At 41.4% G+C, this 25,487-nt stretch overlaps 1 protein-coding gene across 2 annotated transcripts in view; it reads left to right on the plus strand.

Annotated features, from left to right (window-relative positions):
* Nucleotides 1-23,947, plus strand: part of zmym4.1 (zinc finger MYM-type containing 4, tandem duplicate 1) — a 26,200-nt gene extending 2,253 nt beyond the window's left edge. For both annotated transcript variants that reach the window (XM_080442931.1, XM_080442930.1), the window contains exons 2-26: nt 1-281; nt 440-589; nt 2,022-2,086; nt 3,509-3,676; nt 4,320-4,630; nt 5,157-5,352; nt 5,480-5,683; nt 7,093-7,243; nt 7,788-7,903; nt 8,437-8,751; nt 9,181-9,331; nt 9,671-9,843; nt 9,980-10,127; nt 11,806-11,852; nt 12,616-12,760; nt 13,470-13,582; nt 14,096-14,288; nt 14,546-14,758; nt 16,426-16,535; nt 17,542-17,701; nt 17,859-18,010; nt 18,561-18,675; nt 19,740-20,003; nt 20,712-20,844; nt 22,916-23,947. The exon at nt 1-281 is cut by the window's left edge. In XM_080442931.1, the coding sequence (XP_080299057.1) occupies nt 1-281; nt 440-589; nt 2,022-2,086; nt 3,509-3,676; nt 4,320-4,630; nt 5,157-5,352; nt 5,480-5,683; nt 7,093-7,243; nt 7,788-7,903; nt 8,437-8,751; nt 9,181-9,331; nt 9,671-9,843; nt 9,980-10,127; nt 11,806-11,852; nt 12,616-12,760; nt 13,470-13,582; nt 14,096-14,288; nt 14,546-14,758; nt 16,426-16,535; nt 17,542-17,701; nt 17,859-18,010; nt 18,561-18,675; nt 19,740-20,003; nt 20,712-20,844; nt 22,916-23,180 (4,339 nt within the window). In that variant the 3' untranslated portion in view covers nt 23,181-23,947. The remainder of the gene's footprint in view (nt 282-439; nt 590-2,021; nt 2,087-3,508; nt 3,677-4,319; nt 4,631-5,156; nt 5,353-5,479; nt 5,684-7,092; nt 7,244-7,787; nt 7,904-8,436; nt 8,752-9,180; nt 9,332-9,670; nt 9,844-9,979; nt 10,128-11,805; nt 11,853-12,615; nt 12,761-13,469; nt 13,583-14,095; nt 14,289-14,545; nt 14,759-16,425; nt 16,536-17,541; nt 17,702-17,858; nt 18,011-18,560; nt 18,676-19,739; nt 20,004-20,711; nt 20,845-22,915) is intronic.
* The last annotated feature ends 1,540 nt before the right edge of the window (nt 23,948-25,487 follow it).

Raw genomic sequence — 25,487 nt, forward strand, 5'->3', positions numbered from 1 at the left:
GCAGAACAGTTCACCGACTGCGATGGAAGTCGATTATGAAGGGACAAAGGGCGCGGAAGAGAAAAACAAGATTGGCCCCAAAGACACCATTGCAAGCACGGAATCTATTGCCTGTAAAATGACCGATACCTCTGCCAGTGACTCGGGCAACGTCGAGACTGTCAATAACCTGGATGAGATGATGGACATGGGGACAGTGGATGAGGTAGAACAAGAGGCTCAGATGGCGGTAGAAGAACCGGACAGCCGTAATTCCTCAAGGTTGTTGATCACGAATACAGGTAATATAAATATGAAATTGACACCATTGCAAATGTTTTTTACAGATGTGATTCCTCAGGGGTCGTTCATTCATCTTGAGAGATAAAGAAGGAAATTGCAACAGAAAATTAACGAAAAGATACAATCCCTCGAATAGTTTTCCACATTTCCTATTCAGTTTCAGGTCTTGACAACTCCTCATCAGATGATGAGAAACCCATCATTTCAGCACCCCCTGTGGAGCAGGACCAGTCAGAGGATGACAAATTGACTGTGGATTCCCTGAAACCTCGCTCACCACTTTCTGACGAAGACACAACCAGATCTGGTAAGAGGGCACGAGGTCATAGTGGAGGTGTTGTTACTTGTAGTTATGTTAGGCTAGGCCCCAGCCTAGGGGAACCGAGGCGCAACATGAAAGTACGGAACTCCTCTTTATCTCCCCAAAATCACCAGGAAGTCAGCCATTAAAGGTTTTTTTATTTGATATGAAACACTTCAGAGTGGGTGATTGCAAAATAAGAAACATAATAAATGTAATAGAATCCGCCCTAAAAGGCCAGTCCACACCAATGCAACTCCTTGCAACATGCAACTACTTGCAACCATTAACCCCAGGGCCGGCCCTAGGGTTTTCGTGGCCCTAAGCAAGATTTTTTGGGGTGGCCCCCCCCAAACACCTCCCATTATAAAATCATTGTCATGTCATTTTTTGTATTGAATATTAAAATAACGCTAGTTGTTGGATAGGAGATACATGACATAATTATAATATGAAAGTAAAAAATAAATACACTTTATATAAGCGACCGCTTATATTGCGTATAGCAGCAGCCGGCCCTGATTAACCCCAATGGCAGTTGCAAGGAGTGTGTGGACTGGCCTTAAAACTGTTTTGTTGCAAGGAGTTGCTACTAGTTGCATTGGTGCGGTCTGGCTTACCTATGCCCAAAATATAAACAAAAGACAACAATTAACATAACTCCTAGTTACAAACAGGAGAAAAAGTGAGCCAAGAGAAATGCTACCCACCCTACCAAAACTAGGCTGTTAAGTCACTCAATAACTTCAACAAGGATCAGAAAATGGTGTGGTTGCTGGCAGTCTGGTTGGGAGAGGAGAGAAGCCTGCATGAGTTGGGGACAAACAGCCTTCTATAGAGTTCAACAGTGACCGACCGACCACTTTTTGACTGGCACTGGTGCCAGAAGAAACTACTCATAATACAAATCTTTGTGCATTACAAATGTCATGTGGTATGTAGTTATAATATAGGATAATTGTGGGTTCCCATACCAAAACACCTAATCTTACATTTTAGATAGTAATGGTTATAAAACAGGTACTTATAATACAACTCAGGCATATTTCCTGCAGTGGAGTTAAGGCATGTTGCCCTACCTAATGGTGTTGATGTGCGGCCCAGTCGCCAATGAGGCGATTAGGTATTTATGTCTGTGTCTCCTCCGCCGGTTGGCTGGAACCAATCAGCTCCTGGGTACCACCTACACTCACTCACAAAGACACTCTCAATTAGCACACACGCCTGCGGCACATCACACTCAGACAAGAGCATCCAACCCTACACAGGAACACGGAAGAAGTTACAGCACATACAACATATTCATGATATGTCCCTAAGACCTCAGGGTAACAATACATACATTTTGGTGTACTTTGCTCAATTAGCCATATTCACTCTGCAGCCATTTTTTATTTGTGCATGTTCATTTAATTACATGTTACTCTTTTTCCTGCAGGAGGCGATAGCAAATCGTTAAGTGGAATGAGAGAGGACAGTAAATCGGAACCAAAATGTGAAAATGTGAGTATGTGTATTTATATATAATAGACATTCAGGCAGGCAGGGGTTGGCAAATAAGTTTGGCCTCGGGCCAATAGACTCTGTGCATTACTGTTATGTAGTTCCCTTTTCCAGAAGGTGGCATAATCAATTCCTGTTCTGGGGCAGTTTTTCACAGCTTCAATTGATTGGTGAGAGTGTTTCCTGTTCAAATCTGCTGCTGAGCCAATCAAATGAAGCTATGGTAAACTGACCCGGAACAGGAAATGTTTATTCCACCTGGAAAAGGGAACTACAGTTAGGAGTCTATACTTTTCTAAGTTAATAAAGATTTGTGTGGTATAACTACTGATAGAAATGTGTGTGTATGGTAATCAAATGTTACAAGTGCATACAGAAATGATTGATTGTGTAATCATTTTGTGCAGGCACTATCCGTGACAGTGGCACTTAGAGATTATTTAGTAAAAAAAAAAAGAAACTTATTTGGACACAGACTCTTTCATGCTCTTTCAAGAAGAGCTCTTTCATGCTTCAAGGTTTCTCCTTAGAATGGAACAGTGTATTGTTTATGGCATTTGAAACACAGTTCTGGTATGTTTTCTACTTTTCTTTTTTAAATGTGAGAGAGGTTTTTCATCCAAAAATCTAAAGATTCTAATTAATTTCCCAGGCCAGATATTAATTGCTGGCAGACCAGTTCTGGCCCACAGGCCACCTGTTGCCTACCACTGCTTTAAGGGATTGATTAAAAACGAAATCTCAAACAACAAATCACACTGCAATTTGAGCTTGCTTATTGCTAGCACTAGTGCCATTGTCATTGAAATGAGATGTACAGACTACAGCAATTGTAGAAACCAGGTAGACTAGTCATCCAACTTGAGTCATCCAGATGTTGCTGAATTACATGTTGAATGACATAACCAGGCAGTTTAACATTTGCCAATGCTCCCTGATTGTTGAAAGTAAACCTTTTGGGTCTGCTGTAGTTTCTTAAGGCGTGCATGCTCTTCGATGTATGAACTCCTTATGGACACTTATGTTATTGATAGAGAAATAACTATTCATCAAATAACACATAAAGCTACACTATTTAACTTTTTGTTGTTGTTTTGACCAATCTGTATGGTTGAGTATGATACGGTAATACAATATAACTGGTTGTATGTTTCTCTCGGCTCTTCTATTGAGACATTTAGACCCTGTGGTAGGGTATGACCCACAACTGATTGATAAGTGGTACTGTCTGAAGGTCAAAATTCGATTTCTCCCCTGAACGAGCAGGAATGCTTTATTAGCTCAGTGCTAAAACACCTGCTGGGGGGGGGGACCCAGGTTTGAATCTCAGGTAGGACATGAAAGTCCTACCTGAAAGAGTACAGCTTTAAGTTAGAAGCTTAACTAGTCCTGATGGACTTGACTGTTTTTTTTCTTTCCCAGGAGAGTCTGGATACAGGCCAGCAATCGCTTGACTCTGATGCAGTCAAGCCGCCCCCGTCACCGGTGCTTGTGAAGGTGAAAGATGAGCCCATGGATGAAGAGTACGACCGTGCTCTGTCCTCTTCTGCATCCATAGCGGGCATCAAAGATGAGCCTGATTCTGCAGAGGTGGGCAAGATGAAATGACTGTGTGTTAGTGAATAGATTCAGATATGTTTTATATATATTGTTCCTTAACTGATTCACTGCCAATCACGTAGGTCTACGCGAACCTATTTAAAGCCGCCACGTGCCAATCGCGTAGATCTACGTGAACTAAAAAAAAAAATCTCCAATTTGACCCAAAGACCAAGGAGATTTTTTTGAAGATCTAGACTCCTATCCACTTCCTTGTTAACTTAAAACTTAAAAAATCTGTATCTCGGCTCCTGAATACCGGTACTTATTTTTTTTTCAATGAAAAACTCTGGCACTGGCTAAAAAAATATGAAAATACCTCTGGCAGTTAATGGGTTAATGTTTGACTTTTCTGAATATAGTTTGATATCTTCAACTAAAATCATGACTTAAAGGGCATCTTTGTCGATTTTTATTCTGAATCCTATCGTTCTATTATGAGAGAGAAAATGAAAGTAATATTACGTGGGCTGGCATATGTCATTGATGATTGCCGTCATAGATAACGTCATCACAGTCGTGACTTTTTTATGTACAATAAATTCCATGAAGAATCTTTTTAGATGTGAAATATTTGGGCTCAAAGGAGAGCAAACGTTCATCTGCCATCTTTGATCTTTGCTGTCATCAAAAGGAATTGAAGATCAGCTCAGTTTTCTCTGTGGGTGGGAACACCGGCAAGCCTGGCTCCACACCTACAGCGGTTACTCCCAAGGTTGTGGCCCAGAGCGACGGCTCTAGCCAGTCCCAGGCCACGTTGCCCCTCATCACCACGGAGGTGTACCGTGTTACATGCTCCCACTGCAAGAAGACTCTGATGAAAGGGCAGACGGCATATCAGAGGAAAGGCTGCCCAGATCTCTTCTGCTCCACTTCCTGTCTTTCTGCATCAAGCACTGTCCCACGGCAGCAGTTAACCAACAGGAATTGCCACTGCTGCTTTAAGTGAGTACAGTGTTGATTCAGTGTTTCTGCTAAAGGTGCTGCTGGCAAAAGGAAAAGTAATGGCCTATCATCATAAATGAATAAGCATAAATGATGCACTTCATCATAGACCATTCACAAATATCACAGATTGTACTGGTCTTTTTTGTTACTTTTTATTTGAAGTCCCAACAAAAATTGCAAATTGGCAATAGTTCTAGAATCTTTGAGTGTTATTTTCCAACTGCATAGTTTACAGCTGGAAAAGAACAGTCAAAGAGACCTTTCATATCTTCTTCCATCATAATGTTTCATGATTCCAGTGGCAGTTTTTGTGTTTCTTCCCTTTCCCAAGCCATACTAGTGTTTTTATTTAACATGTTTCCTCGTATTTTTTGTTCGTAAGGTAAATGCAAGCAAGAATGGTAAATGTCGTGTATATACATGTTTGCCTATTCATACGCGTATAAAATTGAACTTGAATGAGCACACCTCATTCAGTGTTGACTTTTGCTTACCATGATCCCTTCCTACACTGTTCTCTCAGGGTTATAGAGCGACCTCAGGATGTGATCCTTTCTCCCGTGGATGACAAAGGCACTACAAAGGAGTTCTGCAGCAACGTCTGCCTTTCCACCTTCAACAGGATCATGACCAACAAAAAATTCGTTGGTGGTAATTTAATTACCACACAGACCGCAGCGCAATCGTCTCAATGCAGCGTTTGCAAAAGTTACTGCATTGTAAGGAAGCGTTTTAAATGTTATATTTTTGCCTGCTGCATCTTGTATTTTCTCCCTCTCCCCATGTTTATTTCACTGTTACAGTTATATTTACATTAGATAGATAACACATTTGTTTCCTCCGCAGTGTAAACACGAGGTATTGCATAACGGTGTTGCCCACAAGATATGCACAGACGTCTGTTTCGTCCGCTTTCGTGTGCACAACAATCTGAACCTGGCCAACTGTGTGAACTGCGGCAGCTTCTGCTTAAACAACCCCATTACTCTGAAGTTGGAGGATGGCCCCAAAACGCTCTGCAGAGCTGAATGCCTGTCTACCTACAAAAAGGTAACGAAAAAAGTCTTGTGTTTGCCAAACTAAAGTTCCATTGTGTGATCTGCAGTCCCTTAAACGGAGGAAATTACAGTAACACGCCACTTCAACTCCCGCTGTAAATACGTTTTTTTAATAAAATGTACAAACTGTCAGCTGTTTGCAATAATGCATCTAACGAGAACAATTAAAATGGCTCAACGCAGCTAAAATGCCACTTTCAATGACCGCTGCAGTCTCACAATTATCCAACCCCTTCGTGACAACTGTCTTTAGTACAGCACCTTCTTGCTGTTATGACCTGCTTGAAACGTGTGATTTATAGCCTGACACCAGTTTCTGGCAGTGATCCTGAGGAATTAAGCCTGTTTCTCGTGTGCAATATTCACTAATATTTTTGGATTTGTGTTTTGCAACTACCTTCTTCAAATCCCACCAGATATAATTATATAGTTGCTGTGGCCCAAGACTCGTGTTGTGCAATGCGATGTTAATTTGTATAAATATGACTCGTCACACGTTACTGTTAACCGCCAACACTCAGAACACAAGAGTACATGTTTACACAAAAAGCCCAAACGACCATCCCTAGTTCAAGACAACGACTGGGAAGAATAATATGTACCTTGGCCTTCTCACTGTCAAGAGAAAACCAATCTGGGAACCCATTGCCAAATAAAAAGGAAAAACAGCGCCCTCTGCTGTTTTTTACTTATTCACTTGGCTCTTGGACAAGCTCAACGGAGCACCCGTGCGCAAGGAAACTGGGGTTTTTGGTCTGCTGTTTTCATTCCCACTAACAATATTTCTCCACGGAACACTAACACCAATTCTCCCAAAGAACATGGATCGTTTTGGTTGTAAGCCCACTTGTTTCTATGATGAAAGAGCAATTTAAAATGTTACTGACTTTCCGTGGTCTTGTCGGCTTCGAGGACGCTATTGTTAAATGAGTTTTGACTTGTTTCTAGTGGGGAAGGAACGGCACACACGTAAATCCCGCCCACTACATTTGATTGGGTAAAGCGCAGCCTGCTTCCTGATCTGATAGCACGCCCACTTGTAACCAATGCGCACAGGTTGTCAACACGGCTACCGACAGATTCAAACGCAGAGCAGAATCTGTTCTTGAGAGATTAAGAGAAAACAAGCAGACTGGGGGTGTCACGTGTATCGGAAGAGAGTAGACACTTGCTCGCCACGGCAGCTGATATGTTCTGTGATATGTGATATACACTGATAGTGATAGATATACTGAAACCCGGACATTACAAAACGACTAACCTTAACCTAACTACCGTCTTTTACTTTGGTCAAACGCAAATGCCGTTGAAAAGGACATTATATTAGGGTTGCTGTCTGGTTTTCATCTTTTGATGTGTGTTCTTGTTCTCCGTTGTTTTTTTTAAATATATTCATTACAGAGAACCAAGACACCCTGCGCATGCATCATGTGCAATACATACCGGCTGATGTCAGACATGCTTGAGGGGGAGGACAGCGAGGGCAGGCCAGCCCTCTTCTGCAATGGCAATTGTGTCATGGCCTACAAGATCAAGGTTGTTAGTACATCAGGTATGTCTCTTTTTTTTTTTGCCTCTCTTACTGTACAAGGTGGGATGCAAGTTTGAACTCTCCTTTGAGACCAGGTGAAGTGTTACATTTGTGAAGTGTAACAGTGTGGTCACATTCCTAAATTGGAGCACAGCAGTTTGAAGTTCTATACTGCAAATACCTGTGCACCCCAGGAAACTGGGGTTCTGGTAAATGGGTTGGCCAGTCTATTCTGCCTCCAAAGTGCTCTAACTAATTAAACAATATATATATATATATATATATATTTCTTTTTATTTAAAAAATGTATTGACCAAAAGACAGAAAAATAACAAAATAATAGAAATATTGTAATAATTTCTTTACTCAACCTATTTAGACCGGGAATTTTGTGAATAAATATTTGATTTATTTCAGAAAACTTAGGTCAGGATTTAGAATGCGTTTTTAGAATCGGCCTCAGGTCTAAATGGGTTAAAAGTGCATTCATGTGTGACAGAATAGGTGTTAGAAGATTATGTTAATGTTAAAATGAAGTCTATAATAACCTTGTTTCTCTCAACAGGTGTTCAATATCCATGTGACAACTGTGGTAAGGTCACAACACCAACCTATCACCTGGCCATGTCTGATGCATCCATCAGAAACTTCTGCACTCTAAACTGTGTCATGACCTACCAGGTAAGGTATTTACTTTACTTGTAGGGCAATTCTGCGCTTTGTTCCCATATGTAGTGAAGAGAGAATTAAAAATCACACCCAGTGTGAAGTGGGCGGTGTGGTCATCACAGTGGTCATCACAGTGATGGAAGCTCACTTTAAAAAAAAGTTTTTTTTTTAAAGTGCATAGTCCTATTTATAGGTTATTAATGTCATCACGTGTCTCGCTAGCCAATCACAGTGCTGAATAGAGTCAGCCAATAGAGTCAGCCAATCACAGTACAGCTAGGGGTGTACTAATGCTAGGGGTGTACTAATTATGAGCCAATCACAGTACAGCGAAGGGTGTACTACCCCACTTATAGGGGCGGCTACACCGCCCAAAAATGAGAGTGGGGTGAAATGGGTCCCATATGTGGTACTTTACTGTCTGGTTCTTGCTTGGATGTGACTTTTGAACCTGCACAAGCCCTGAAGAGATGGTTTACCTATGCTGACGAGTGACGACGGATTAAAATCTTTTTGTTTTCTTTATTTTCTTCTCTCTCCCATAGGACAAATTCAATAAGGTCAAGAATGTGGGAAATGGAGCGTCTATCGCTAAAACCATCTCCTCAACAAACCCCTCTGCCCCTGTCCAGCCTATGAAAGTATTCACCAATCCCCTTCAGCCTAATAATGCCCCTTCTGTCCAGTCTAAGGGCACCCACTCTACCCTTACCCAGCCCACGAACGTTCCCTCTACCCTTACCCAGACGAAGAATGTCCCCTCTAGTCTTACCCAGCCTGCCCGCTCCAAAGCAGTGAAAGTGCCGTGTTTCCAGTGTTGCAAGCCCATCCAGAATAAACCTCAGCTCCTCTACTTCAAGGTAACCTGGTGAATTTTGCATGACTAATTGTTATCGTGAAGCAATGGTGTCCCGGTCATGGACCTTATTGGCTAAATTAGAGAGTAACTTTGCAGATATTGAACTTGGATCCTATCATTGTGTTGTGATGAGGACATGAAAAGTTGCCAATATATTGTGTGTCGAGATATCATTCTCAAAATCATCGACAGCCAAGCTAGTAAGAATGTTTTTTTTTTGATAGTGAAACATTACAGTAAAATGTCTGTGATATTTCTTTGACATGAATGTTGATGTTCTACCCAGTGAACACCAGTACGTTTTGAGTTAAGATTCATGTTTATGTAAAATGCGTGCACAAATGCACCTGTCTAAAGATAGGTGTATAGTATATGTATGTATGTATACTGTAAATGTATGTATGTATAAATGTATGTATGTTATCCACAGGAAAAGGTGGTGTTTCTGTGTAGCTCGTTGTGTTCTCAAGAGTATCAAAGGATCAAATGTGTGGCAAGCCTGTGCGAATATTGCAAGATCCCTAAGGTCATCAAAGAAGTGAAGAGGATCAACAATAAGGACTGCCACTTCTGCAGTGAAGGTACGAATAGGGATAGGTTTTTATCAACATCATAGATGTATTGCAACCTATTATCAATGATTCCATTCCCTGCCTCTCATTCCTCTCTTGCCTGTTTCACACATCCTCCTTCCGCAGAACACACTCTGTTCCCTATAACCTTGGTTTGGGAAGTGCCCATAGATAATGTAATGCCCTCTCACTGGAACCACACTAACTGAATCCAACCAGAATGCTTTCGTGTGCTTCACCTATACATGTCATTCTCAGCTATCTGGCTGGCTCACTAAAGAACAGATATGGAAAAGTGTGCCCACTCTCGGTTTTTCCGAATCTGTTCCCTCTTATCATGACTCTCAGGCTGTAAGCTGCTTTATAACCATGACCTGGCCAAGCACTGGGGGATACACTGCCGCTGTTGTGCCTACTGCTTGTCCACCACTAGGAATGTGATGACATCGTTCTACGGAGGCAAATCTGAGGAGTTCTGCTCTGAAGAATGCAGGTCTCAATTTGTCATGCTGTTCTATCAGGTAAGGAGGCCGAAATAGTCTGCAGTCTATCAATAGTCCATCTTTTCATCTATATTATACCTTTTTATCTGCTTATGTATTTAAATAATTAATAAAATGGTGAACATAACTGATGAACTTGTGTGTCTTGCCTCAGGTTGCCAAGTGTCACTTGTGCACTCGCCAGGGGAAGCTGACCGAGTGCCTGAACATTTTAGGGGAGGTCAAGTACTTCTGTGACCTGCACTGTCTGCTACACCACTGCCACAATCTGATGCAGACTCAGAGTGGTGTACGCCTCACGGGTACGTTTGTTTTCTCCTTGAATTTGCATTATTGTAACTTATCCTATTAACACATTGGGTGCCAGAGGTTTATTAAAATATTATACGTTGAGTGCCTGCATTTCTTCCATCCACTTGCGTTATACGTTTCGTGCTGTGGAAGCCCCGACGGGGAAGTGCATGTAAACAAAGCGTGCGTGCGAGACGGCGGAGGGTCCCGACTAACGCCTGGAACAATAATATTTCTAACGCGATCCTCCATTGCAGCGTGATCGCCGATCGAAAACGGCTCGTTTCCACCACGTTAAAAAGAAATGGAGATATTAAGCTTTTAGTCAAGGAGATAACATTGAAAACGCCGACCGGAAGGATTTTTGACATGGAGCCAGATCCAGCCTCTTCTTCTCAGAAACTCCTTGGGTGATGTCAAAGTTTCGTTTTAGCGCCCCACGTGGCCCACATGTATAAAAATAGAATTGGGTCAAAAACGGTCCGGACCGTTTTCGGCACTTCTCGTTTGGATCCTCAAAAACGGTCCGGACCGTTTTTGGCATTCAATGTGTTAACACATTGACCGCCAGAGGTTAATCTCATAATGTACTCACCAGTGCCAACGTTTTATTGTTGTTTTTTGTTTTTTTCACGTCGCCATAGATCTTGTTAAAATCCTTAAGATTGAGCTGTGCACTGTTTGTAAACATCGCGGACATCTCCCTGCGTCTACCAGTCCAACCCACGTGTCAAACGGAGCCGCCATGTTTGAGTTCTGATCGTTTATGTTAACATGGGAAATGCGAGGATGAAAAACTACATGTTTACAGGGGCTTTTACAGGGGTTTTTGTGTACGACTTAGAATGGAGACAGACGGGAAACAAAAAACGTGATCGCACTTCCGGTCGACATCGGGTGGTGTTACACTGAAAATGGTCCCCCTAGAAAAAAATAAAATAAAAAAATTCGAAAAAAAGGAAAAAGCACCACAGCCCGTAGGCTACGGGATCGGCGCTTAACCGTTGGATTTAACGGCCCGTAGAACTACGGGCCCGGCGGTCAATGTGTTAAGGTGATGTGTAGTGTTTGTTCAATTGTTTTGAAGTGGAATACTCGTCCACCTTCAACTAGAGGGGGTTAATACAATCCAAAAGGGAAATACCTTGACTTAGCAACCAAATGAACCTGTACGATTTTACTGTGTAGTGCAAGCTTGATTCTGGCTGGGTTTTAGCCCTCTGCTCACTAAGGATTTAGAACCCTTTAGAAACCCTCTAGTCTTTGACCGCTGGGAGCCAACCCAAGGCACAGCCAGGAAGGAAAGGAGGCGCACCACATACGTAGACACACTGCGGCACGACAGTGGCGGTAACAACACTGCAGAGCTCAAGACCCTGATGCTAGACATGAGGGTGTGGACTGTGGAGGGCAGCGATTCAGGAGTCCCGAGTTGTCATTGGCTTAAGTCCGCACTCTTGCATCACATCGCATTTGACTGCTGCAACATTAGTCTTGGTTTCATTTAACACAATAACAGGCAATACAATATGTACTTTGGAGTTATCGAGTATCAAACATCAAACTGCTTATGTTCTGCTGATTTGCTGAGAGAGAAGTCTATCGTACACGGTCAGATTCCTCTACCTTGACTGCTTGTATAAAGACGGTATGGTTTTACTGTTTTTTTGCTTGTCATTATCTCTGCAGGCCCTGTCCCTCAATCCCACAGTCAAACCAAGGCAGTTGGACAAGCTGTAAGTTTGTTAAATAAAGTCATGTGCTAGAAGCTTACCAGTTTTATCCACAAAAATGCAGCTCTTAAAATAAACCCTCTTGTGACAAATAAAGTTGTGTAATTGAAATCATGAAATGTTTATTATTATTCACATTTAGTTGACACCCATATAGTCAATATTTGAACTCGTATTCACCACATTTAAGTTGGTTCTGAGTTAGCTCTTTCCTTTGTTGTCCAGTCCCTACATTTGAGCTGGTTGGCTTGATCCAACCTTTTAGTTTCTGCTGTTAAAGGAGTAGTTCACCCAAAAAATGACTTATTTTTTTTTATCAATTGCACACCCCATGAAGAATTGAATTCATGGGATTTTTATTTTTGTCTCATTCCTAAGCCAATAATTTGATTACCGGCGTAAAGATGCTAATGTATCCGGTAGGAGACTCGAAGGAGACTCTTTGAGTCTCCTACCGAAAACACACCCGGTCATCAAATTATTGGCTTAGGAATGTGACAAAAACTAAAAAATCTCCATGAATTCAGCTTCATGGGGTGTGTAATTGATAGAAAATAAGTATTTTTTGGGGTGTGAAGTATTCTTTCAGAAGTGTGCTTGGTGGTGCAGCACTGATCATAATGCTCCTTGCGAGTCATTTCATGTTTCCCATATCTCCCCTCTCTTTGCCTTCTTTTTACTGTCTCTCGACCCTCTCCTATGTAAATAAAGCATACAAATCAAATGATATATAATAACTGTCCCATGTCCTTCTCTCTTCCCTCAGGCCGGCACTCAGACAGATCCGGTGCGGGCCCCTCCTCCCCCTCCCGTCAAAATACTGAAGAACAAAGCCCTCCTCTGTAGACCCATGGTCCAGAATAAAGGCATCACCTGTAAAGTAAATACTGCTAATGCTGAGTCACAGACAGGTAATACGCACAGAAGAATAGAAAATGGAAAAGTCGCATTCGTTATTTGTATGGCACTGTTGCCACCCAAGGGCTTTACAGGCATCTAATAAATTATAATATATCACTAGATCAAAAACATGCATACATGTACACAAACATATGAATCATGTTCAACTGCGCTCCAATGCTCTTAACCCATTAAGACTGGGAACGCATTAGTGTAACCACTTTAAGCATTATTTTATACTTTGGCTATTAAAAAATAGCTGATCTACAAGCTCATAGCGTTGTAGATCTGCTTTTTTTTTTTTTTTTTTTGCAAACTTAGTTTGAATATATTATATTCAAAGTTTGCACAAATGTTCACAATTAAAAAAAATAGATTTGATTTGAGTTAAATATGTTCGCTTTGAAAAAAAAAAAAAATATATATATATATATATATATATATATATATATATATATATATATATATTTTCAAAGCGAACATATTTAACTCAAATCTTTGCTCCTGGGGGTCCCTGGAACAACATATTTTGAGATGGGGGTCCGCCGCCAAATGTACATGTATAATTTTGGGGTTCCTTGCCATGAAATAGTCTGAGAACCACTGATATAGCAACATACGTTTTTTTTTCAGAAAACTGGATTTAGAAGACATTTTTTAGAATCGGCCTCAGGTCTTAATTGGGTTAACATGAGCTTTTTCTCTGTCCATTTTGCCCAGATGACACCTGCCCCAAGACGATAATCCTGCCGGTTCCGGTGCCCGTGTACATTCCTGTGCCTATGAACATGTACAGCCAGTACACCCCACTACCTATGGGTCTGCCTCTGCCAGTATGTCAACCAGATGTTCCTCTTCGCATTCAAATTTTGACCAAAAATATGTACTGTATATCAAATTATGTTGTTAACTAAATTTTTAACCACTTAAGCCCTATATTTACAACTTAGGGATTTAGCAGATGATTTTATTCCAGAGCAATGAGTTACAAGTGCTATATACTTTTGTCGCATGACAAATACAAAAAAATAGCCGATCTACAAGATCTACAAGATCAGCAAGTTTTGCTTCTCTTTTTGTTAGTTTCTTCGTCCTATAATGACATGCTCAAATTGGGCCGCCAGGGTTCATATGGTTTACCACATGAACCCTATTCTGGGGCTAAACATTATGAGCTTGTAGATTGTCTATTTCCGGTGAAGAGATCTGTTGTAGAGAGAAATGCTAGCGGGCCTAGTACAGAGCCCTGGGGGGGGGGGGGGACCCTTGTCAATTAGTATATAGGGTTTAAGTGGTTAATAGTGCGCAAACAAATGGCCAATATTTGTGATGCACTCCTACTGTAGGTACCTGTGCCTATGTTCCTCCCCGTTGCCACGGCCAACGCCGAGCGCCTTGTTAGGACCATAAAAGAGATCAAGGACAAGATCCCCTCGGACCCCTTGGAGGCAGACCTCATCCTCATGGCTGAGATGGTGGCCGAGCAGGATGGCAAGGAGGAGAGGGAGAGGAAGAAGTCTAGCGCTTATATCCCCGATGGTAAGAAGAAATGACACAATGTTGTCATTAGGGGTGCAATCGAACAAATGGTGCTTTTTTATTATTCGATTAATCAAAAAAGTTATCGATAGAGTGATCGCTAAGAAGATAATCAATAGTAACAGCCCTAGTTGTCATCTAGTGGTCCTGTTTGCTATCTTCATAGTTTCTTTCCCATTTCCGGTTCCTGAAAGGACGCAGAGTCGTGCGTGCTTTCAGAAAGAGTCGATCCTTAGCTTTGTCATTTTGTTTTGCAGACCACGCCAGTAATTACAGCGACGATTTGGACGCCGATGACCTGGAGACCTTGCTCAACATTTGGGACAATCCCAGCCTCGGGGCGTCTAATCGGACACGTGGCCAGGAGAAGAGCACAGACGTCCCTATGGGTGGGCCCGATGAGCCGGCAAATTCACCCCCACCTCCAACCCCACCTCCTGTCCTGGATGTAGAAGCTGACTTCCCAGCTGGTGAGAAACAGAGGGCGTTTATTTTGTATGTTGACATTGAAGTAGACATCTAGGATTTAATTTGACTGCAATGAGTTCTGCTTAATTATATGCAACATCACTGGTGCAACCAGGGCTATTGGAGTCCTTCATGGGGGTTTGTGGCAGAATACAAAAAATACAGTGTGTTCACTGTGGCTCTCGAAAACGAGCATGTATGACGCTCGTTTGATCCCTGTTAGTCAGAATAGCATAGCACCCTCTCCAAGACCAACCAGTAGGGGTCAGCAGTGACAAAGAGAATTGGCATAAGCAATTTGGGAGGAAGATGCACAGAAAATTCCATTGCAATCAACCAATAGTTTTCCAGATATCTTGTTTGTGAGTTTCCAACCAACATAGCCAGCCTTTGAACCGGCTGCTATTTTAGCTAAAAAGAAAATATATATCAGCTAGGACTCCCATATTTTCAGAAAGTAATCTAACATTTTTCAAAATAATTTCATGAAGAATAAATAAGCTGCTTTTGTTCAGAACATTTTGACGTTAAAATAGTCTTTCAGACAAATCGGGAGGTTCTTTGTTCGAGACCTGTCTGTATCTAGCAACAGTGATCATAGCACATTCGCATAGGATGTCAAACCACACCCACTTAGGAGACCGGAATTGTTTACCATTTCCTACTGGCTTCCAAGCGTCACTTGACTTCCTGTGATTGGCTATCTTGGTAATATATCAAGGATCTTTGATGTAACTCAGTTCACCTGAGTTCACCTCTTGATTAGAGCAGAGCATGTGAGTTCAGTTTGTCAGTGTGTCCTGTTTCTTTTTTGGTATGTGTGCATCAAAAGTAATGTTGGATGTATTATGCAGTGTTGCTGCTGTAATTTTGTGTCATTCGCCTCTTGCGAGTTAACAATTATGCCTTTTTGTTTCCTCGCCCTATGGTAGAACTTGAACAATTGGTTGTTAGGGTTCATGTGTGCAATACTGAACAGATTAAAAACTACAGCCAGTATTTCCAGCCAGTATTTCCGCTTCTTTCTCTCACACTGTGACTTATTGTGCATTAGTAGTTTTCACATTTTTAGTTAATAGAGTTTGAGTTACAAAATAGCTGCAAAGATTATAATCCATGCAGTTTACATGTTGATTTTGCCTAGTTTCTGTTGAATCTATAAATAATGTATTTTAGGAGCCATTATTCTTATGCAGCGTGGAAGTTCATAGCATTATTTTGTCTACAAGTGTATTTGTATTATAGTTGTATATTCTATCACCTGGAGTATATTGATGCTGCATGTATTGTGCCATCTTGTGGTAAAATTAAATTGTAAAGCCACTCAAATAATGTATTTCTATTTATTTGCTTTATAGTAACCACAACTATTAGTGGCTGTTTAGAATTTAAAAGCACAAAATGACCCATGGACTCAACTCTTGGTTCTATTAGATAACCTGTGTTGGGCAAGATCTGAAGACTCATCATATAAAGTTTTATTGGAGTGACATCAGCAAGTCATTACTTCTTTGTTTAAATTACAACTCAGACAAGTCTGAAAGAGAACGTTAAAATGGCAGCTTGAAAGCGAAGTGATTTGCATACAGTACAGTAGTTTCAGTGCCGGTGTCGGCAATTGGAAAAACTTTAGCTAACAGTAAAATTGTTGTATTGTTGTCTTTCCTAGAAACTCTGGAGATGATTGCACATTTTAGAGAGCAGCCCCAGGAGATCCCCAGCTCCAGTTCTGCCCCCACTAGACGCCAAGCTCCCAGGCGTGCCAGAAACAAAGCCAAGGTAACTGAGGTGTTCGTCTCAGCTATTTCCACTATCACTCATTCTCTATCAACAAAAAGTGAAGAGATATGATGGGGTTGTCACGTTTACAAATTTAAGTTGACGATTAATTGTCACACAAAGAATTGCGACTAACGATTTTAATTGTGTTTTTGGCATTGAACATTGGAACATTATGAATAAAAATTACATTTCTGTTTGCCTTTTAGGTTTTGTAATCAAAATTTGCACAGGGCAGATATGACAAATACCTTAAGTATACAAAGACATTACTGACACTATTTTATAATTTCATATTTAAAAAAAAATGTAAAAATAGTGGAAATAGCTTGTTGATCAGCTATTTCAGCTTTTTTTGTATTTGTATGAAAATCTTTCAACATGGCAACGATTATGACAAAATAATTGCGATTATCTTAAATAATTGCGATTAGACTATTGTGTAATACTTGTGACTAGGCCTAGGATAAGAAGGCAGCAATGTATGAAACGCTTCCTATTAAACAGTCCCAAGTCTCTGGGATGGGGGTTTAGATACTAACATTGAAAAACTATTTCCAAATATTAGTGTGGTGATGTTTTTGTTGGAACAAACTTTTAAGCCCCTTGAAGTATTTTTCTTTTTCAATCTCAACTGTACATATTGTTAATTTTCCTTCCATTTTTGTACTTCATCAGCATTTTTATCACTTGTATCAGAAAACAACATAAGGAGCGCAAACTAGTTGTGTGAAGTGCAGACTCTAGGAATGACAGAGATTACATGCATTTTATTACAGCAAAAGCTAGCATTTTGCCAGGTAAATTGGCTTCTTTAGGGCTTGTGGCAAAAAGTTCACACAGGGTTTTAGACAATACACTGCTCTTAAAATGTTCCTAGTCAGCTGTGAATTAGCCCTGGTCATACCCATCAATGAATGTCCACTACTACTGTATATAACTAAAACTAAACATGTAATCCACCCAAGTTAATCCCTCGTGTCCTCGACTCTGTGCTGCTCTTTAGCAGGCTCGTAAATCGCGACGGTTGACGGATGCAGAAGAGGCGTCACAGAATGCTGCCAGGGAACCCCCCAAACTGGAAGGCAAATATGGGATCGATGCCTGGAAGTTTTGGATCCAGCGGCGGGAGAAACCGGCTAAACCAGAAAGGCCCCGCGGCAGATGTGAGTCTTATCGATGATACCTACGGCATGTATAGGTGTGATCAGAACACCCAAGAATCTCATTTCCCCCCCCTGCAGGACATAGAACTAAACAGGATTGTGATGGCGGTAGGTACGCCCAATAACCATATATTTGTTTTGCCCATCTCAATCTCAGCCTTTCATATTGAGCCGAAGGAAGACATTCTTCGCTGCACCACGGTTGAGCTCGCCTTCGGTCTCTGCCACTTTGTCTCCGAAGTGAGGCGACCTAATGGAGAATGCTACTCACCTGACAGCCTCTACTACCTCTGTCTCTGCATACAGCATGTAAGATGGTCCTATTCAATTGGCAATAATCACTGGACGGCCATTTTGTGGTTGTGTCATACTTGGAGGGGTGGAATTGGAAAACCCTACTGTCTTGAGTATGGCGTTAATCTCTTGGAAAAGAGTTTATCTCAATGAGTACTTTTACCTGGTTAAATAAAGGATAAAGGATATGTTGAAAAGCGCCACCATGTGAATATGAACAGTAATGCAAGCATGCACACACAGACACAGAGCATACAGAAAACAAACACACCCACTCTAAATTTGTACAGATCTCTTACCCACTTAAAACACTCTACAATTGCACTGGGGTTGGCTCTGTACTTTGTCCGCTCTTTTTCCCCCCCTCTACACCAAATCTCTTTGCTGAAAATAACAGATCTACAAGCTCGCAACAGCATCACAAGCTTGTAGATCTATTTTCTAATGAATGTTCCCCACAGAATAGGGATGCTAGGGTTCAAGTGTACACACATGATACTTTTACATACTGTTTTATGTGTTACTGTTAATTTTGTCTGACTGTAGCCTTTTTGTCTTTGCGTAGCACCTCTTTGAGAATGGCCGTGTGGAGAATATATTCACTGACATGGTGTACAGCAAGTTTGCCATGGAGATCTCAAAGTTGCTGAAAGATTTCAAGCCCACAGTGACCGCTAGTGGTAAGAAATCATCTACATATCTTCTCTTGTGTCTTAACCCTAGTTCATGCTCACTGTAGTGTGGGAACTGACATGGTAGAGTGCCGTAATCCAAACTCCATTTTCATACAGAGACATGGGGTTTCAATCATTTAAGTTAGTATACAACTGTGACTTTATTATGGTTAAGTAAATGGTCTTTGGTTTGAATTGTTGAATTACCCCACAGTTTTGTGGTGCATGAATGCACGCCAATCCACAAAGTATAAACCAACCATTCAAATAATATTAGTGGCCCACTACTTTGCCCTGTTTTTTTTGTGTGTGGTGGTTTCAAATTAAGGTCAGATTATTTTAATTTAGAATTATGGGTCAAATCATTGGCAGCATTAAGTGTTAGTTTTTTTGTAAAATGGTGACAATTCCAAATATGCTTCCACTCCAGGTGCATCTCCCATGTTGGTCACCTTTCATGTCAGCCACTTCCTCATTTACTTTTCTTCCTACTGTGTCTCTGTAACTCTACATATCTCTTTCATTCATTCTACGGCTGTCCTCAACTGAAGAAATCCTCAGTCGGTTAATAGTCATAGGACTTTGACTGATCTTTTAGTTGATGTAGTTGACAAGTGTGAAACATCAGTGGTTCTCAACCTGTGGGCCGGAACCCCCAGGGGGGTCCCTACATGATTTTTGGGGGGTCCCCAGATGACCGTGAATTAACAATTTAAGGACTTTTAAAACCTTAAGAAAGAGAAGAAAAAGACCATTACTGCATCAAAAGTAATCGGCAAACAATACTATAAAAACTGGTCAAACATTGGCCAAATTGTCAAATAATATAAGAAAGAGGCAAACATTTTGAAAATAGACGATCTACAAGCTTGCGAGGTGCTGTGAGCTTGTAGATCGGCTATTTCCACTATCTGTGGAAACAAGTCAAACAAAATTGAATGCCTCAACTCCTACATTCCAAGTGCTTGTCAGGGTGGGTGGTCCCCAGTTCAAACATGATTATTTCGGAGGGTCACTGTCTGAAAAGGTTGAGAACCAACTGTCCTATTATGATGTCCCTTCTCTCTCAGGCTACATCCATTCCCGGGTGGAGGAGGAGTACCTCTGGGAGTGCAAGCAGCTGGGCGCCTACTCGCCCACGGTCCTCCTCAACACCTTGCTGTTCTTCTGCTGCAAGCACTTTGGCTTCACCACGGTGGAGCAGAACCGCCAGCTGTCCTTCGCCCACCTCATGCGCTGCACCAGGACCGACACCAAGAACTCGACCACCAGCCTGCTGCGCTTCTACCCGCCCCTCGCTGCCGAGCTGATAGAGACACCTTCCCCTACAGAAGGTACGACCTCAACCGCGGCACGAGACGTCAGGTGTTGTAAACCTGACTTATACTTGACTTTTACCGAAAATAACAAGTACTGTATATATGCATAAGTTGTGAGCTTGTAGTGCTGGTTATAAAATAATCAACATTTTCTTTGTCCCTCTTGGGCAGATTTATTTTGCAGCATAAGTTCATTGAAAGTGCAACAAACTTCTCTTTTTTTTTTACTATTATAAAAAAAGGTTTTAAAACTCTCTCTCTCTCACTCACTCAATGGCTGTCTGTCTGTCTGTCTCTCTCTCTCACAGACACAGAAATCACTCAATTATGCCCGTCACTTTCGATCAAAACTGCCTGTGTTATGACTAGAGACTAATGCTGAATTTGCTGTGAAAAGCCTGCCTTTAGACCCCGCCTTTATACACACACACACACGCACAATACAGCACATACTCGCACGTTTGCACACGATCCCCGTCTATCTGACCGCGACCAGGATGAAAACAACAATTATCTGCCATTCTTCTTGTTTTCTGCACTGTGCCTTGTATTCCGCTGAAATTCACGGACGGCCAATAAATCTGCGGTTATTTTCCGCGATCTCGGAATGGCGGAATCCTGGGGGGTCTAGTGGGTGTGGAGATGTGACTGTCGTGCATCTTTTGCACATGGACTGGGTTTGTGTTCTTGTTAGTAATGTGCGTCCCTGTGTGTTCTCCTCAGACGCAGACGGTGTCCCGGCTGCTAAGAAACGTAAGGAGGAGGAGACCAATGAAGTCACTTTGGAGATGGCAGAGAACAGGACTAACCCTCTCCGCTGTCCCGTCCGACTCTATGAGTTCTACCTCTCCAAGTGGTAAGTCCGGTTTTTCCCTCTCGATCGATTCGGTCATGCACATTAGATCTTCTCTAATCTTAATAATACATTTACCTAATTCAGTGCTTCCTTTCGTGTCCTGTTATCACTGTCCTCTTTTCATTGTTTTGCTATGTTCTACCACAAGAACATGTCAAATTAGCAGCATAAAAACAAATAGATAATCTAATCTAAAAAAAAAACACTCACTCACTCAATCAGCCGGCAGTGTTGCCAGATTGTGCGAGAGAAATAAGCAACCAGGTCTATGAAAACAAGCCCAAACAAAGCGGCTATAGGTCACATGAGCACTCTAACCCTATTTACATTGGCTATTTGAAAATAGCCGATCTACAAGCTCACAACACTGAATGTGTGAATCTGTAAATATATATATATACCGTAATATATTCTTATAATAACAATATTAATAATCATATACATATAATGAATAATATGTTTTATTAATGATCATAATACAATAATAATCCTAAAAACCAACATGAAAAATAAATTGTGATATGATCGTGGATCGTGATTCTGCCTAAAAAAAACTTGTGATATGATATTTTTGCCATATTGCCCACAACTATGAATAGTTATATCAGCATGCATGTATGGGTTATTGGGCATATACTGATGACATCAGGGATCTCCATATATGGGAATAAAAGGGACAAGAACTGACAAATACAGAGATCTCCATATATGGCCATAAAAGGGATAAGGACTGACAGACACACAGATCTCCAAAATCTAGACGTGAGGGCCCTGTAGCGGCCCGAACTACATTAACCATAACAGCATCTTGTTTCATAACCTATAGAAAGTATTAGAAACTATAGCGTTTATCTGACACTACTGCATAGTGATTTGGCAATGAGTGAAGCAGGTACTAGAGTTCAATGTGTTGCTTTAGAGAAGCTAAACCATTATTGATCCCTAAACCATTATTGAGGGAAATTCAGCTGTCGTAGCAACAGCAGTAAGAATAAAACACAGGAGAGTTACAGATAAAGAGTCAATTGGAAAGGACGCTGTGACAGGACACATGACCACTGGCAGACACAGTGATCCCCACTGTGATTTATTTATCAGTTTAAAAACCCTGGGTTGCAACTGGCGTGTCCGCAACATCCTAGATTCTGAGCCAGTCAACATATGGTAAACACATCTATCCCCCTGCTCTTGTCTATTCATTATCATTGTGTAACAAAATAAAATCATGAAATTCACCTGTAACAAAATAAAATCACTGTGAAACCAACCCAGTTCAAAGAAGTCGAAGTCTTGAGAAATAAATGTTATGCACCCCACGAGATGGTAGTTGGCACTGAAGATTTTCAACCAAAAAAGCTGCTCCAGAGCAGATGAGTGAGCATGAAGGCATACAGTGGTGTGCTTTGATACAGGACACTTAGCAGTTGATACCAGACGCAGGATCCAAGAAGGCTATTGTAATTTTGTCCAGAACAGTAAACCAATGTGCATGAAGGTTTTTACACTACGACAGAAGACCTTCTTATCACATTGTGTGCCAGAAGTTTATTAAAATACTGTACGCTCAGTGCCTGCAAATCTTCCATCCACTTACGTTGATACGTTTCGTGCTGTAGAAGCCCCGACGCGGAAGTGCATGTGAACAAAGCGTGCGTGCGAGACGGCGAAGGGTCCCGACTAACGCCTGGAACAATAATATTTCTAACGCGATCCTCCATTGCAGAGTGATCGCCGATCGAAAACGGCTCACTTCCACCACGTTAAAAAGAAATGGAGATATTAAGCTTTTAGTCAAGGAGTTAACATTGGAGAGGCCACGTATAAAAAAAAAATTGGGCCAAAAACGGTCCGGACCGTTTATGGCACATGACACATGGACTCTCAAAAACGGTCCGGACCGTTTTTGGCACACAATGTGTTAATGACCAAACCTTAACCCAGAGAGGAAGACAAACAAATGAGTGGATGGAGTAAAAACCTCTGTACCCCCCTGGTCACTTCCATGGCGCACGGACGAACGTCGCAGCGACCCCAAACCCTAACGCCTTTTCTCCACTCTCCCCTCCTCCAGCTCCGAGTCGGTGAAGCAGCGCGCCAACATGTTCTACCTCCTCCCGGAGCGCAGCTGCGTGCCCACCAGCCCCCTGTGGTTCTCCACCACGCCTCTGGACGACGCCACCATGGAGGCCATGCTCACGCGCATCCTCACCGTCCGGGAGATGCTCCGCCTCCGTTCTGGGGAGGAACAGGCTGAGGGAAGTCAGCAGAAAGATCCCATAGATCCAGAGGACCCGTCCTTTGTCCCCGGCGATGGGGAAGAGGAGGATTCGGAATGAACTGAGAGATGAAGAGTCGTGATGACGTTTTTTAAATTGCCATTTTGTTTTTTGTTTTGTAGGGCTGGTCGTTTTCCACACTTGTTCAAGGTTGGCACCTCCCCAAGCTGCCACTTTCCTGTGTATCTACCTGTTTGACACACAGACATAACCGTACACACATACACCTGGAGTGTCACACACTGCATTTGTCCCATTACATTTTGTCTGTGGTAGTTTTCTGGGGTAAAAATAAATAAATATTCTGATGAAAATACAGACTTTCTCTTTCATGTGAAAATGTCCAGTTACATTGCATCTCTCTCAGTTCCTGTGGTACATGTGTTCAGACTGAAACAAGTGGTTAAATAGATTTTAGGCTACTGGGAGTTTAATCTAATTTAAACCAAAACAAACACTTTGGTTTACTAGTTAATGAGGAAGAAATGCAAAGCATGTTAATTGTGAACATGAGCTGCTCATAAAAAGTGGGTCCAATATTTTTCTACGTTGATCCCTCTTGTGCCATTGAAGATGACGTTAGAGGATGAGTCATGATTTGAATGTCAATCATAGACACCCTGTTAATTTCCTGAACCCAGGAATCTGTCGCATATTTGATCTCCTGGGCTTGTTTCTAATGGGTAACCTTTGAAAATGTGTGGAAGTGCTGCCCACTACTGGTTCATCAAAGCTATGTATCTGTACTGTATATCCTTCCTTCTGTTGTCAGAGACTGACTGTTGTCAGAGTAGAATTTTGTATTGGATATGCTTTTTAAATAAAAAGAAAATGTTAAAATAAACACTTGTTGTGTTTTCCTCATTAACATTGTGTATGACATGTTTTTGTGGGTACATGGTATCTGACCAAGTTTATTACTTTTATTTAGTTGTTTTTTTAAGACCATATTGTTAATTTATTTTTCAACAGCAATTGGATATTTAGCTTTAATATTTTGGTTATAGAACAGTCTACTTACTGTAAATAAACAGTCCTACCGCCCTCAGTAATCAATATGACTAAGTTCCTTTCTTGTGACATTTAACATTCTTTCAAACACAATTGTGCAGGAGGTACAAACTAAAAGTACAAATCGTTCAAAGAAATAATTATAACCTTTTATTTAACCAGTAAAAACATTGGGACAGTGGGATATGAGTGACAGACCACCGACATTGCTCACTTACACTGAAGTTTCACATTTGATGCCTTCCTTTTGAATGTCATTGCAGTCACAAAAGCGAGAAGGCCTGGTATTTGTCAAGTCGACGAGCAGGCCCATTTTCACCTTGAGACTTTCTAAATAGTTTGTCAGCATGCTCGGATGGAACCGATTGCCCTCTGGAACTTTGACATCATAGTTGGGACCCAGCATAGTTTTCATCGGCAGGAATTGACCAGCTACAGGCTGGCCTTTCCTGGGACAATTCCTTCACCGAGGGGTAGGTCTCGTGTGTGACATTATTGTTCAGAAGGTCCCTTGCTTTCACTGTAGTCTGTAGGCTATTTAAATATTAGCTGAACTACAGCTTCACCCAAACACATCCTGTGAGCAGGCTTTTATTGACTAAATTAATCAACAAAAGGTTGCAGCATGCAGAGAAATCGTGCGCTTGCGGTCACATATTCCTGCCTAAAGGCCAGTCCACACCAATGCAACTCCTTGAAACTCCTTGCAACTGCAACTCCTTGCAACTACTTGCAACCATTATCTCCAATGGCAGTTGCAAGTAGTTGCATTGGTGTGGACTAGCCTTAAAACGGTTTTGTTGCAAGGAGTTGCAAGTGTTTGCATTAGTATGGCTTGGCCTTAAGCGCCAGGCCCAGGCGTCAGATAATAACAGTTTTCTGGCGTATGCAGTAGGGACACAACAAGCCATCATTTGGATTTCTATGACTTTATAAGGCCTCTTTCACAGCCACCTTCTTCCAGCTAAACTTCCTCTTTTTCTTAGTTCACGACACACTTCTCACCACATATGATGTCCATGTAAATAAGATAACAAATACAGCCGTACATCCTCACACGCCAACCACAGTGTATGTGCAATAATGGATTGTTCCTCAAAACAAGTTCCCTTCTCTGTTAGCTTGCTATTATAGGCATTAATTCTACTGCATGCTTGACAGTCATTGTTTGACTTCTCATTTAGATAATTTTGGAGATGAAAAAGTACTGTTGGCCTATTAAGATTTGACACTATCACAGTTGTATTATCTAGATATATTTATTGTTGGGCTAATATCCAGCCATAAAACTGTCTAAGTTGTATGGAAACTACAACTCATACGGTACTTAACGTTTTTTAGCCACTGCCCTTGGTG

The sequence above is a fragment of the Gymnoscopelus braueri genome, assembly GCF_963280865.1.
Source record: "Gymnoscopelus braueri genome assembly, chromosome: 11".
NCBI classification, from domain to species: domain Eukaryota; kingdom Metazoa; phylum Chordata; class Actinopteri; order Myctophiformes; family Myctophidae; genus Gymnoscopelus; species Gymnoscopelus braueri.